This window comes from Patella vulgata, chromosome 1, assembly GCF_932274485.2.
Source record: "Patella vulgata chromosome 1, xgPatVulg1.2, whole genome shotgun sequence".
Classification (NCBI taxonomy): Eukaryota; Metazoa; Mollusca; class Gastropoda; family Patellidae; genus Patella; species Patella vulgata.
Window position 1 is genome coordinate 46120737 of NC_065879.2, and position 16423 is coordinate 46137159.

Below are 16423 nucleotides of genomic sequence, written 5' to 3' on the forward strand. Positions count from 1 at the left end.
GATCCTTATGAAATTTAAAGCGCGTATGGCTCTATTTTTGGGAACATTAACACAGACGAAAATGGGTCTAAAAGCACATTGATATAATATGAATGTATATAAAGTGATTTAGATTCAATTTTAATTTTGTTTATTGTTATTTCTATTCAATATTGTTTAGTGAAATACGCGAATAGTCCAAATTGAACAGCTGTAGTTGTTTACGCCTGATTAGTTGGTTCTACGCGTTTTATCGTTTGTGAATCAGCCATTACTAATTACTTCTGCATTGTCTTGTAGATTATGCTTTTCTTTGTTCATTACAAATGACATCCGAAAGTTAGGTAGAATACATATGACTCATGTACTGATTTTAAAGGGGCTAAATCGCTAATATTTGGGACCTAGAAATTGACATAAAGGGGTGTTACGCATATAATAATGTAATATTACTGTATATAAACTGATTTACATTCAATCGTTTCTGTTTCTACTGTAATTTCTAATCGGTTATGTTCGGCGAAATACGCCAGAAGTCTCAATCGAAAGGCGATCTCTAGTGTCTGGTTATTCCAGTCCACACCGATAGTATTTATTGCGAATGCTCAACAGATAAGAATATGGCGTCACCGTCTGACACGACTGGTGAAATATACCTAGCCTCGTTTTTTGAGTCCCTTATTACAAATTGCGCTGAAACGCATTATGGTACACGATTAATAGTAAAATGTTTATTTTGTCTTAAATATTGGATATCAGAAGCCCACCTTTTCCCAGTAAGATCACACCATCAATGTTGATTTAAATTGACAAATAATTTGTGTTTTCAATGTCGAAGATTTTGGATGATATTGAGTTAGAGACTTAGCTACTTTAACATGTTTATTATATCTAAAATATTGGATATTAGGATCGCAAATTTTCAAGGCAAGATAACAACATCAATATTAATTGAAATGGACCAAAATTAAATTTTAATTGGTGTTTTTAATTTTTAATTTTATGGAAAATATTGAGTTACAATTTGAGCTCCTTTAATATTTTATCAAATCGGCGTACTTCAATTTGTAAGTTTCATCTCATTTGAATAAAGAGGATTTATTTTTTGAAATGGAATGAAATTTGAACAACTGGTTAACCAAGTGTATTTCAGAATATTTACCCTGCTTTGAATATCAACTGTCCAGGCACCTTTTATGCATAGCCACAGTAGGGTTTAGGTAAACCCTCCAAGTCATTCTTATTTGGTACCTTTAATTGTCTATAGATTAGAGAATATTATGGTTATTTAGGGTCCCCAGTCACACCTAACAATTGAAAGGAAAATTACTAAATGATAGTCTCAAAATGACCAAAGTATTACTTTGGTCATGTATGCCAGTCTTCATTAGGTTGGTTGTTGTAGACTAGTAGAATGTTATTCGGTATTGCTTCCCAAAGTTCCTCTTTTATTGTTGCACCCTTTTACTTAGTTGTTGAACACAGTGTAATGGTATGTGTTGGATGTTAAACTGATAATTTAAGTTCTATATCTAGATTATCCAGATATTTTATTACCTACCTCCTACTATAGAATTATGGGTGTATGGCTCTATACTTTGATTTGAGTCCAGGATTAATCTGATGTGTTAATTCAATTAGTGATGGATAAAACTACACTATATTTAAAGGGCTTATGACTCTATTTTTTGGAACCTTAAAATAGACGAAAATGAGTCTAAAAGAACATATTAGTGTAACATGAATGTATATAAAGTGATTAATATATAATATTTATTTAATTCCTTTATGATATCGGATATCAGGATCCCATATTTTCACGGCAAGATAACAACATCAACATTGATTGAATTGGCCAATCTTAAATTCTAATTTGTGTCTTTAATTTCAAATATTGTGAAAAATATTGAGTTAAGGGTTTAGCTCCTTTAAATGAAACATGACACTTATTGTACATGACCTTTAATAAAATTAACATGTATAAATAACTTTTATATCTGTTACAGCATGCAATAAATTAATTAAAAGATACAATACATATACAGTATTAAATGGCACATAAGAGACCTGACTAAACTCTCTTATAATAATCTTCTCATTTAGTTTGACTTTTCTCGTAATCGACAATATTCTCTCAACCTGCAAACAAAAAAGAGTAATATTTCAATGTAAAGAGTTAAATTTTTCTAGTGAATTGCCACATTAATTATTGGTCTAGAAAAACCAAGAAAATTGAAATACCATATTTAACTGTATGAACATAGTAGCCTATCCACAGCATTTTGAAGGGTGACTTTATATTTTTCAAGGGCAATAACTATGCATAAAATTAACTAGCAAATCTTTATTTGGATAGTGTTCAGTCCCATCAAGTCTGAAAAAATACATTTAAAAAAACGGTCCCCTGTAGATTGTTTACAATGTTTCAGTAACATGGGTAGTAACTCTGAATTCAACCTGAATTTCAATAGGATTCCTCCTTAAAGACCCAGCAGGTTTGGAAAAAAAACCACCTCTGAACTGTAGAGTGCTTAAAAGCATTGTGGACAGATGAACAGATATGGGTAACAATAATATACGAGCACATGAAATGTGGTCACATAAAAAGGCAATCATTTCAATTTGGACCAAGGTCTATAAATTTCTTTCATAAAAAGTCAATTCTTACCGTAGAGCGTTTACTTTAATGAATCCACCAGCATCAGTAGGTTCATATTCTCCCTGCACATTCATACTGAAAGTATAAAGTTTCAACACAGTGTTTACATCTACTCTTTTCATCACACAATAAATTCCTGTAACTGGGTTAAACCATGTCAGTCAAACTTTAAAGGTGATGGTTCAAAGGGTTTCTGTCTAACAAAAGACAGATAATTATGACAGCTACATATAGGTGCTATACAATGTATACAGACCACTTTCACTCTAACAATTCTGAATATCAATTTTAAATCTTCAAGATTCTTTATAAATATCAATATTTTAGAATTCTAATATGGGATATTAAAAGTATCTGGTAGTAAACTTAACATTAAGTTGCAATTTAACATTTTAATAAGTTAGTATATAGTAAGAGATTCTCAAGTCTAATTCTCTATTCTCACAAAAACTTTGCAAGACACATGAATCCAACAATTCCCTGGAATAAGCCCCAGTTCATCTTTGAAATAATTTTGCAGAGCATGGGGATCACAATTAAATAATGTAAATGAATGATGCTACACCCCTTGTAAACCTAGACCCGAGGCTCAGTGCGAAGCCATTCTTGTATCATGAAAACATGCTGAAAATGATCGAAAGTAATCACCCTTTCAATAAAAATGTTAACTTGCTAAATTCACCTTTGTTCTTAGTGACCCCGGAGGTCGAAATGTCAAATTTTCCATCTTTAGGTGGTCTTAGCACCATACATTTACTTTGGAACGTTGAAAAAGATCTTGCATAACAGAACCAAAACACTTCGAAACCTGTTTCAAAAATACGTAAAAACTGTCAAATCGAAATCTGCCCGATTTAGTTTAACAACAATTGTTATACATACAAGTTGAAACTGCAGGCCGCGTGGATTTCCGGGAATCCCAATCTGGGAAAACTGACGTTAATCTGTGACCAGAAAACACGTATTTGACGATGTGATTAAAAGATTGCAAATTTTTTATGAGTTTTCATGAATTTTCGCCGGAACATGGACACAGATAAAACCGACAGATGCATTGTACTTAATATCTCACGGAATATAAATGTCATATTGGTAAACGTTAACGGGAAAAAGTTTGGAAGGTTTCGTGACACGCCCTGCAGGCTGGAGTCCAGCCATGAAACTATTCAATTGTTTTTTCAGACAACTAGTATCATTATGTATAGCATTCGTTGTGAAACTAAATCAGAGAGATTTTGATTTGACTGTTTTTACGTATTTTTGAAACAGGTTTTGAAGTGTTTTGGTTCTGTTATGCAAGATCTTTTTCAACGTTCCAAAGTAAAAGTTTGATGCTAAGACCACTTAAGATAAATTTTAAATGTTCCTGTTATTAATTAGAACAGGTTTCCCTTTAGTTTTTATATTTTATGACATTTACTGCTTTAAATCTACCTAGTGCAAAAACAGAAAATTTGACTTTTTGACCTCCCGGGGTCACCAAGAACAAAGGTGAATTTAGCAAGTTTACAATTTTATTGAAAGGTTGATTACTTTCAATCATTTTGAGCATGTTTTCATGATACACGAATGGCTTCACATTCACTTTCAGTGCAAATGACCTCATTTGACCTTTGACCACGAATATCTCGAAAACTCCCCAACGGTGGACTGATTACTACTCGGCATCATATTCTACGCACAATTTTACTCTAGTTGGGTCTGGTTTTGTGCCCATTAGATGCCCCCCTCCCCCCCGCACTGAGCCTCCAGACTAACTCGGAGTACAGATACTACAACAGATGATCCCTACATGAACCTCTTAATCTAGGAATGTTCAACTCACCTGACTAATTCTTCATTATACAATGATAGTGGAGATTCTCTAGCCAAGATATAAATACCACCTTTATAAATTTTTAGCGTTACTTTTCCTTCTACAGATTCCTGACTTTTATTAATACAATATCGTGTAAATTCACATTCTGGACTAAACCAAAAACCTAGAAAATAAAATTGACAGTTTACTAATATATTTTAAAAAAGAACATATGTGTATGGTGGATACAGAGATCATTAAACTTTTTTAAAATTTTAAACATGCTTAAATTAAAATATATATGCAAATATATCCATATAAAAAGCAAGAATAAACTTTTAGTCCATGCTCATTAAAAAAATGACTGCTAGTCATTGTAAAAAAGTATATTGGTCCAAAAAATTATTGGTCTAAAGAAAATTATAGCAATCTAAATTTCCCATTACTTTCTATTCATGACTATATTACAACCGTCTTGTCTTTCTTTAGGGTTGTACTTTGTCGATGCCTGAAGAGTGTTTAATTTCTGTCCATGAACATCAAGTTCAAGATGATATCCAACCGACAGGGCTCTATAAAAGTTGAGTGTGCCTGCGCACACACTTGAAAATATGCCTGCAGGGTCATACTGAAACACAGGGATGTAGCCATGATTTGGTGAGTGATGTAAAAATATATTCGACGAGCGGAGCGAGGCCAAAAAAGTTTTAGGAGGGGGCGTGGTCTTTTATGAAAATTAAACCCTTCTTGTGTATTTTCAGAGCATCTGCTGCCTTTTGTATTTGGTTCAGTGCAAATCAAATTTCCATTTATATATTCAAATTTTACCAAATTCACTTAATTTTCATCAATGATACAGGGATCTAAAAACTTTTGACACCACCCGATCAAGCATAAAATTGTCCCGCCCCACTCTGTTTCTCTGGATAGATAAGTTGAGGACCTTTCGGTATTTGTTGTTTTGTTGGGGTTTTTTTTCAAATATTTCTTTGAGATTAAAAATTAAAACGATTCTTAAAACGATGTTTGTCTTTTATTTGAGTACAACGAATTATGACAACAGGTAGATATTGATAATTAAAACACGTTGTATTATTTGACTTGTTTGTAAAGTTGTTGTACGTGTCTCACGAATATTCGGAATATTATTATTATTACGGTGGAATGAGAATCCGGTCAGGCAGAAACTGAGAAAGCTCTCATTGTCCTCCTAGTCCTACTCTCGGGCCGTAGCAAATCCACGGTCAACACAGGTAAGAAATAAAATAAGAACCATCGTGAAAATTTGCAGGCGCGTGTTGGACAATTACGACATTCAAACCTTTAACATTGGAGGGCCGTAAATTGGTCTGGGTGACCTATTTACGACAAATAAACAAATATAAAGACCGTAGAATAATTCTAAAATGAATAGACCTAGGCCTACACATCTTCTAAGTATAAATAAACAAAATACCAATACATTTTTCGTTAAACTAATTTGGGATGATAGGGTCTACTACGGCACACAAAAATAAATTATGCTGTGACAGACATGGTTTGCGTACGTCGGCTTTTACCATGGCTTTGCCGTTTAATTGCCGTGGTAAATTTCGAGCACCAAGTTTGTGTACAGAGAAGGACGAAGGGGTTTAAATACGACTGGGCGGCTTTCTTCGATTTTTTCTTTGTGTTAGGCGGCAAAAAATAGTGCCGTGCGCAGGCGCCGCCCGGCGTGGCTACATAGTACATCTTTAAAAATGTGCCTGCAAAATTTTTTTTTAAGGCCAATGTGCTTGCGCACGCTGTGCGCATGTGCGCGGAAATATCGATGCCTGCCAACCGATTTGTTTGAATGGTTTAGAGTACTATTCATTTTTAAGTCCTTACTTTTGTTAAATATAAATTAAAGGAAATTGAATATAGACTGTCTGCCAGGTTGAGGCTTTAAGAATTATTTTTTAGCATCCCTATCAGTAGTAGTCATATAGTAAATGGGGTATTCCAAATCAATTACTAACAGACCAGAGGTACAGTGCGGTAGGGGTGGGGGTGTCCATCAAATGGGCATCGAACCAGACCCAAATTTTCTATAGTAAAATTTTGCATAGAATACGATGCTGAGTGGTGTTCAGTCCGCCGAATATCTTGAAAACGCCCTAACAGCGGACTGATTACTACTCAGCATCATATTCTACGCTAAATTTTACTATACAAAAGTTAGGTCTGGTTCTGTGCCCATTTGATGACCCCCCCCACCCCAACACTGAGCCTCCAGACTATAAATACCATTAACACAATTTAAGTAACTTCAACCTGTATTTCTTATTTCAGGAGATAGAACTCTGTTCATAGTCGCCCCAGACTCCCACCATATCCACTAACCTCTATAAACTTGATCAGCAAACTTTATATCCAGCTCTCTCTTCACTTTTCTTACTTCCTGAAATATCAAATTTGTGATGAAAATTACATAAAAATGATAAATGACAACTGCAATGAGGTTGATAATCTCTTATGGTTGATATTTTCTTTTTAGAAAACAAACGTAAACCAAACAGTCATTTAAATTGGTTATGTCATGTTGCCACATATACATGTACAGTATCAGGTTGCCAACGAATAAAAATTTATTTGTCTGCATCAAATTATACAAGCCGATGCATATACAAACCTATGCAGATTGTTTTTGATGTTTCATTGGTTATAAACATGTGCTAATACCCATTGGGTTGATCATATTTATTTCTGAATGAAACTTTTTATTACAGAGATTGCTTTTTTAAGCCTTTGATAGATGCCATCAGATCTAGTTTTGTATAAACCAATCATTGCATCCATAAATCAGAAAATGGAAAACAGTATACACTGAGTATTTTGCCAGACAGATCGTCACCGAAAAAAAATCGGGCTATAGTCGACAAATACTTTGTGGTGTGCCCAGGCTTTAAAACGTATCCTGTTATTTTATGTTCTATATCTTAAGGATAAAATCAGGGCCATCTTACGCAATGGACACGCTGGGCAGTTTCTGAAGGGCCCCAGGAGTATATGCTAATCTATGCATGTTTTGACTTATTCCTGTGAGTGGTTGTGTAGGTATGGTCCCCAGTACACTGCTTTGCCGGGTGACCTATAGTGCTGTTAAGATGGTCCTGGATACAACATAATGCTGCCTACCTTATCCATAGTAAAGACTTCTATATCAGTATGTGCTGCTAACAATATTGTCCCTCCAGGTGTTTCATATATACCTGTGGAAATACAAAGTTTGAGTACTTAAACCTTTTTGATTTAGGGCCAAATACAGTGTTAAATATTGTGATATTTTGAGTGGTGGCGGGGACATGATTAACACGATTTAATATTTGTTTCTTATTTCATTTGATCATGATTAAGCATAAGTTTACTCACTTATTATAGTTTAAATTTTAGTTAATGGGAATACAAGTATCTCAGTCGCGGAATGCTGAATACCAATAGGGTTCATCCCATTATGACCCTAATGTTTCCCACCAATTTAAAAGATAGGTTGCTAGGCAACAAAACATACACGCACGCACATCAGCTAAATCGTCTGAGCGGTCGACAAGGGTTGTCGCATATTTATTCTTTTGTAGGAATTTCCAAGTCAATTTCATACAGATGAGATTATAATTTGAGGGTTCACAAGGTTCTACAAACTGAAAGAAGGGCTTTAACTCTGGAAGTAATTTACAAAAATTATTGAAATTTGACAGGCTTTTTCGTTTTACTAATTTAAATAATGCATATAAGTAAAATTCATACAGATTGGATGATAACTTTTGTCATTCGAACATTCACAAGGTTCACATTGTATAGTAAAACATGAGCCATAAATCTAGAAACAATTGACAGAAATTGTTGAAATTAAATAGACTTCTTCATTTCACTAATCTAAATGATGCATATGAATTTCATACAGATCGAATGATAACATTTGTCGGTCGAGCATTGACAAGGGTGAACAAAGTGAAGCAAGGGCCATAACTCTAAGACATAATTAATGGAAATTGCTGAAATTCAATCGGATTTTTCTTTTTACTAATTTAAATGACACGTCATACAAATTTCATACAGATCGGCAGATAATTTTTGATGTTAGAGCGTTCACAAGGTGCAACAAAGTGAAACAAAGGACATAACTCTTGAAGTAATTAATGGAAATTATTGAAATTAAAGAGGTTTCTTCATCTCACTAATGTAAACAAAATATATCAATTTTAAAACAAGTGAATGATAAATTTTCACAAGGTTTTCTGCAAAGGAAGGATAATTCGGGAATGAAAAGTCGTGGAATGCTGAATAGGGTTCGTCCTCTCATGAACGTCCTCTATCGCCAAATTAGAAAAAAATCCACCAAAAGCTGTATGTAGCGTCTATCACATTCACAAGCCAATTGTTGACACCTCTACAAATTCATGTGTATAAAGTGATCTTTAAGAGGAACTAAACTCCAGGAATGGTCTTGAAAGACCTATTTGAGAAATGGAACATTCACTGGTGTTATTGAAAACTCACTTTTTATCAAATATCTTTGCAAGAACAACATATAAACTATTCGTAAGCACTAAGAAAAGACTTTTGGACATAATATATTCTTGTAGGAGACAATCAATTATATTAAAAAGTCAATAATAATCATTTTGGTATGTGTATATTCTTTTATAAGTGTACAAGTAATACATTAAACTTCGCATAAGTCAGATCTGAGTAGACTGACCAATTTTATCCTATTTAAGCGAAGATCCGAGTTAGCCGAAGAACGAAATTCAATCTTAGCTCGATTAGAAATAAACTGCAAAAGGCACATTTCAAGCTTTTGTTCGTATATGCGAGTAGACAACTTCCGTTTTGGTGCGAGTAGATAACTTCCGTTTTGTTGCCATCTTTGAAAAATGACCTAAATTTTCTCGTACAGCAGACAGCAAGATACAAGTTTTCCGGGAAAATTCTATTCTCGCGTCAAATAAGCTGATTTGAGTCAAAATCATAGGGGAAAGTTTTTTGGTGCTCTGTGCATGGAATACCTAACGGGTAATTGCGTTTTTGATCATCGGGACAAAGCTGACTTAGTCAAATTCTGAACATACTGCCGATCCGGCTTGGGCGAAGAAAAAAAGCCTGAATTATATTAAATGGACCAAACATTTTAATCCAAGTCGAGCGAAGATCCGACTTACGCACAAAAATTTAAATAGAAAAACGTGCAGGATCAAAGGGTCCAAATGATTTTATCCGAGTTGAGCAAAAATCCGACTTGTACCAATCCGACTTCTGCGAGGTTTACTGTACAATTTATTAAAAGTCGTTTTAACTGTACCTAGCCCAAATAGTGTGTTTGAAAGTTTCAGCTGAAAATATTGAACCATTCATAAGCAATTGCTACTATTGAACTATTTCGGGGATGGCTACTTTGGAAAATTGTAGACACTTTAAATATTGGACTAAATACTACCCCCCACAACTACAATGCACAATATCACAGCAAGAATCTCCATAAGAAGGAATTTCAATAAATTTATTATCAATTATTGTGTTTCATTTTAAACTAGTACTATTTCTTACCTCGAGATTTCATGCCTATAAATCGATTTTCTACAATATCAATTTTGCCAACACCATTTCTTCCACTGAAGAGTAAATTATTAATTATTTAATTATAGAGATCTCCATATCCAGTAGAAGTTAGAACACATCCAACAGAAAAGAAAACCAGCGGCAGCCAGGCAGGATACGCCCACATTTTCGAGAGATGGATAGAGAACAAGCTAAAAAGAAAGGGATTTTTTCGTACAATCAGGGGCCATAATTCAGGAAGTTACGGTCCAATATGCGCGAATATCGAAAGGAACCGAGATCCTTGGGTTATAAACTTACATTTCAAGTTTCAACAAAATCGGATAAAAATTGTGACCTCTATAGGGTTCACAACCTTGATATACCATATTTTTACGCTATTTGAGAACGAAGGGCGGCCATTTTGTTTGTCAGTTTTGGGCTGATTTTCACGAAATTCGAACTCTAACGGGGATATAATAATACGTTTTTTTAAATCGGATAGAAATTATGACCTCTATCGGGTCCAATCAGGGGCCATAATTCAGGAAGTTACATTCAGATATGCGCAAATATCGAAAGGAACCGAGATCTTTGGGTTATAATCATACATTTCAAGTTTAAAATAAATCGGATAAAAATTGTGACCTCTACAGTGTTCACAAGCTAAAAACGTGATTTTCCGTACAATTAGGGGCCATAATCCATGAAGTTACAGTCCGATACATGCCAATATCGAAAGGAACCGAGGTCTTAGGGTGATAAACCTATATTTCAAGTTTCATTGAAATCAGATAAAAATTGTGACCTGTAGACTGTTCACAAACAATTGTGGACGGACAGGGGCGACGACAATATACGTCCACATGAAAATGCGGGCGTATAAAAAGTTGTACATTGGACTTATAAGAAAGTTCACTCTCTTGGCCAGAGAAGGTTAAGCACAATACTTTTGCGATTTCCATATAACACATTATATTATTTTTAATATACAAGATACACCTATATTAATTTTGAGAAATAAACATACCCCACTTTATTAAGATAGAGAAATAGATCTAATGGTTTGGTTATTTCTGTAGAATCTGTTTTATTGGTAACTTTAATAGGTACACCTGGAAATAAACTAATACTAATATAACACCACAATCCACATTAAATAATATGACACCATAAACATCTATTAACACCATAAATACACTGATAAAACAACATAAACTGTACACCACATAAGCAAAAAGTGAAAATGATGAATGCCAAAAAATAGGTAAAATGTGACTTTATTATCAAGATTTATTCATTTTCCACCTATTTTGTATTCTGCTCTAATAATTAGAACATTTCACAATGAAGCAAAGTGAATGTATATAACATTACAAAGAAATACTATTGGATTACAATATGAAAAGGTGTCTTATTTTACATACCACTAGAATCTTCCATTCACTTAAAATAGTCTTTATTTTACATACTGTATGTTTTTTAACTCAAGTATTTAAGATGCTATTCTCACCATTTTTAAATTCTAAGACTAATATTTCAGGAACATCAGGAGCCTTTTCTGGATCTACTATCATCTGACAAATACCTGGTGGTGCTTGATGATTGGGATCCTCTAACACACCAGATTCATAACTTGATAAACAAAAATATACAAATAAACCTCAGGACCATTAAGATTGGGGTGTGTGTGTGTGTGTGTGTGTGGGGGGGTGACTGGTCGAATGTTTTAACTCATGCGCTTTAGATCATTAGATCTGCATTAGAGTCAAATGGTATGGTTTTGATTCCCTGTTTGTAGTGACAAGGAGTCAGGTCGCCTGTCCAGGTCGTTTCGGTTCCTCCCACGGCTACATGTATAAGGCCCCTACGCGCAAGTGAATTATTGAAATTAAATTGAACAATATGGTAGTCCCGAAATTACCTAGTTTGTGTCGAGTGGACGTTAAACCCAATGTCTCTCTCGAATATGTTAAAATTAAGCACTAGATTATCAGGTGTAGATGTTCAGTCAATGACCAACTTATTTCTGCTTAGCAGAAGAAGATAATGCTCATCATCGAACTAAGTCAAGGCATTCACCTCCTGAACATCTACACTAAGTTTGAACATTCTACATGTATCTGAATTAGAAGAGTTATAGTGCTCTAAAGCCTTGTCCAGTGTACAGTCTGCCACCTGTCCTGTTTCAATTACTACCAGACTGCTACAACATGAAGAAACCCATAGCTCACTAGATTTAAGTTTGCTGTAGTTTAAAAATCTTACCTTATGTGCATCATGTTGGCATCCATACTCCATGGACTAGATTTAGTCACAGGTAAAGGAATTCCATTTATCTACAATTTACATTATTTCAATCCCACTTTACAAATTTAAAAGATACTCAAAAGAAATGCAAGTTTTTTTTTATCGAAATAGGCAACAAATGCAGAACCATAAACTTTTTAGCATGTAATGGTAGTAGGAACTTTTTTGATTGCTCTTTGATAGCCCTGTGTAAGAACATATCGAATTAATGAATCACCAGAACACACCATTTCAATGAATATGTAGGCATCATGCTCACATTTCTTGTGAAATCGAACATACACGAATTGTCACAAACTTTACTGGGTATAAAACTGTGATCAATATTAGGCCTATTGTTCAACAATGCCACGCTTAACTCAAATGCAGAGAAACCAGGCTATCGGACGTTTGGAAGCTGGAGAGTTGGTGCAAGAAGTTGCCTATCATTTCAACGCAACCATAACCAAAATTTACCGTCTCCAGCATCAACACATATGACCTTCTTTTGCAGCAGTCGTAATAGGATTAGACGTTACTAACAGCGAGATCTGTTCGTAAATGCAAGCCAAACTGCTCGAGAGACCATAGGAACACATAATAGATGCATTAGCTGGGACATTGTGATCCGATGCCTTCGTTCCAACAACCTCAGAAGTCACCAACGTTGTCTTGTTCTTCAACCAAGGCATCAACAAGCACGGCTTCAGTGGGCACATGGTCATCAAAATTGGCAACATCATGAGTGAAGACTTCTCATCTTCTCTGAGGAGAATTGCTTTTGTGTCTTCCATGCAAACGACGTTGAGGTGATCGTTTTGTCCACAAAAACATTATGGAAACGGAATCTATTGGGAGGACCTATAGTGTCATGATATGGACAGTGATTGGACTTAATGTGATACTTGGACCCATGTGCTTCCAGTAGGTTGGTCAAGGTTGGGGACATGGCATCACTGCTCAGCATTACATCGACCAAGTGATAAGACCTTATGTTGTTCCATTTTTTGCACAATATCAACAACACATTTTCTAGCAGGACAACGCTCATCCCCGTGTTACCATGGCCTTTCTCCAACTGCACAACATCCGTGTTCTACCATGGCCAGCCCTCAAGCTTGATCGGAGACCCATCAATCACTTGAGGGATGAGGTTCAAAGGCATCTTCACAATGTGAGACCAGTCCCTACAACTTTTTGTTTAATTGCAAACAATGATATATTATAGCTGTTCTGGCTAATAGGTTTTTTTACTTTATCGACTTGTGTTGATATTTTTTGATATCAAAAAAGACGAGTAGGAGATGTTATTTATCACTCAATCCTTTCTTACATGTACAAATAAATAATTATAATTCTTTGCTATAGATTTCACTTTTACTGAACCTCATTACATTACGTGAGTGATACATCATTTTTTGACAGCAATTCATCCATTGCAAAGTCCTTTATATTGACCCAGTGTTTCCATGACAGTCAATTAAATAAAAATAGTTCCTTTTTTAATAAGAAAGAAGTTACTTTTAATAAAAAATGAACTTTTTGATTGACCAATCAAATTCATGTAAAGCGATATCTCCTAACTAAATTTATCACACAAGCGATATCTACTGTAGAATGTATTATTGGGTGATAAAAGTTTTTATCAATAATATAGATCTTGTGAATCCCATTTTGATTTGTTACATAGTATTTTATTTGATATGAATTATTTATTAAGTATAATAAAACTCTAGATATTTTACCTGAGCATATTCAAATAAATCATCTCGTCCTTTAAATCTGTTATAAAACTCAGGTAATCTCCATGGTGATATCACCTTTAAATAAAATATAATAAAGTGAACACATGTCAATTGTACTATATAAAAATACATTTATACTGCAATTTTATCTAATAAACCTACATTGACTGTGCATTTGTTGGTATATAAAATTACATTTATTGTGGAATAATTGTATTTTATAAATGTACATTTGTTCAGTTGTAATACACAAACATACATTTAAATATGTGACTTCATATTTTGATATCTATTTTGTATGCTTTAAGTTATATTTATAGCACAGCTTTCATGACTTAACAGGTTTAACCAGAGGCCGAAGGCTGAGGGGTTTAACCAGAGGCCGAAGGCCGAGGGGTTAAACCTGTTAACGAATGAAGCGTGCTATAAATGACTTGTAACATTGAAAACTGCTCAACATGCTTATTGTTATTGCACAGAAAACCCACCCCACTTCTACTAAAATTAGTGTAAACCAGCAAAAATGTGCAATAACATTGAACATGACGTCTAGTTATTGCACGGTTAAGCTCCACCCAATCTACTAGAGGGAAAACAATCTGCTTATTCAACGAAAAGAACAAAGGAAGATTTCTCATCCATGTTACAATTACAAATATAGGATGCCTTTTTATTACAAATGTTAATATTTTTTTATTTACCTGTATGGTAGGATGTAAGGCGTACGCCCCAAGTTCAAAACGTATTTGATCATTTCCTTTGCCTGTAGCACCATGAGCTACATAATTAGCACCAACTTCCTTAACAACTTTAATCATTTCTCTATATTCAAATATACAAAAGTTTTTACTGTTTAATTTTAAAACAAGAAGTTAAAGTAGTATTGATCTGATTGAAACCATAAAAATGTTCAAATATTTTAGCTCCTTGAATTATGTCAGTCACATATGGTCCCACTGACCGCTTAGGGTCAATTTGATTATTTTTTTTCTTATTTTCATTAGAGGCCTGGTTGTTGTCTCAAAATTTGCGGCCTATTTAAGTCTTATCCAGTTAAAGGTAACAAATTTTACATTCTTCTTTTAAACCATTCTACCTATGTGTTTTCAAATAATGCGTATAGTTCTAATAAAAGGTAAAATTTGTCGCTTCTTGCAATTTTAAAAAAAGAATTACATGTAGTAGACTAATATTAATTAACAATGATTATGTTAACATTTCAATTGATGTTTATTTAGGTGGAAATATATTGAAATCCATGCAACATTAGCACTAATCTCATTTTAGAGAGAGAGAGAGAAATGGGGTTTAACGTCCACTCAACACAAACTAGGTCATTTCGGGACTAACATATGGTTTAATTTTATATCAATAATTCGCTTGCGCGTAGGGGTCTTTAGCAGTGGGAGGAAACCGGAGGACCCTGAGAAAACCTACGAGGCAGGACAGGCGGCCCTACTCCTCATCACGTACAACCGGGGATTCGAAACCACGCCAGTTGACTCAATGACAGGCCTTATGATACAGCATGCACCTGCTAACCATTTGGCCATCAAACCCCCCATCTCATTTTAGAGAATGTATCAAATAAACTGTAGCACAATAAATTCTTTGGGGAAATTTGATAGATTGAATATTCCAATTACAACATGTAAATCTGTTTAAAAAACTTATCACAGGGGGGTAATTCTGGAGATAAAGGTTATGGATTGTTGAATATCAAAAATGTGGGTGTATAAAAACATTCAAACATATGGTTAAATTTGATAGGTCCATTCCAATTACATTAAATAATAAAAAAACCATTCAAACATATGGTTATAGGGATAAATAATACATTCTATATATTATTACACATATTTAAATAGGCTACAGATGCTAACTTGTAATAATAATTTTTCAATTATTTACCTTAGGTTTTTCAGTTAAAATAGGATTAACCAGCGGCTGCCAGGCAGGATACGCCCACATTTTGCAAGAGATGAATAGAGAACAAGCTAAACAAAAAGCGATTTTTCGTACAATCAGGGGCCATAATTCAGGAAGTTACGATCCGATATGCGCAAAAATCAAAAGGAACCAAGATCTTTGGGTTATAAACTTACATTTCAAGTGCCATCAAAATCAGAAATAAAGTGTGACCTCTAGAGGGTCCACAACCTTGATATACCATATTTTTACGCTATTTGAGAACGAGGGGCGGCCATTTTGTCTGTCAGTTTTGGGCCGATTTTCACGAAATTCAAACTCAACCATCTTTAGGGTGTAACGGTGATATATTCAAATGGTTGTTTTAAATCAGATAAAAATTATGACCGCTATAGGGTCCACAAGCTAAAAACGCGATTTTTCGTACAATCAGGGGCCATAATCCATGAAGTTACGGTCCGATAC

General features: G+C 34.4%; 1 protein-coding gene across 3 annotated transcripts in view; it reads right to left on the reverse strand.

Annotated features, from left to right (window-relative positions):
- Positions 1-1925: 1925 nt before the first annotated feature.
- The window catches only part of LOC126807845 (argininosuccinate synthase), a 37010-nt gene continuing 22512 nt past the window's right edge, over positions 1926-16423 (reverse strand). For all 3 annotated transcript variants that reach the window (XM_050532698.2, XM_050532692.2, XM_050532686.2), the window contains exons 5-15: positions 14731-14851; positions 14030-14104; positions 12264-12334; positions 11509-11630; positions 11026-11110; positions 10005-10069; positions 7596-7669; positions 6801-6858; positions 4464-4620; positions 2648-2713; positions 1926-2118 (exon numbers count right to left, since the gene is read on the reverse strand). In XM_050532698.2, coding sequence (XP_050388655.1) covers positions 2079-2118; positions 2648-2713; positions 4464-4620; positions 6801-6858; positions 7596-7669; positions 10005-10069; positions 11026-11110; positions 11509-11630; positions 12264-12334; positions 14030-14104; positions 14731-14851 — 934 coding nt within the window. In that variant the 3' untranslated portion in view covers positions 1926-2078. The remainder of the gene's footprint in view (positions 2119-2647; positions 2714-4463; positions 4621-6800; positions 6859-7595; positions 7670-10004; positions 10070-11025; positions 11111-11508; positions 11631-12263; positions 12335-14029; positions 14105-14730; positions 14852-16423) is intronic.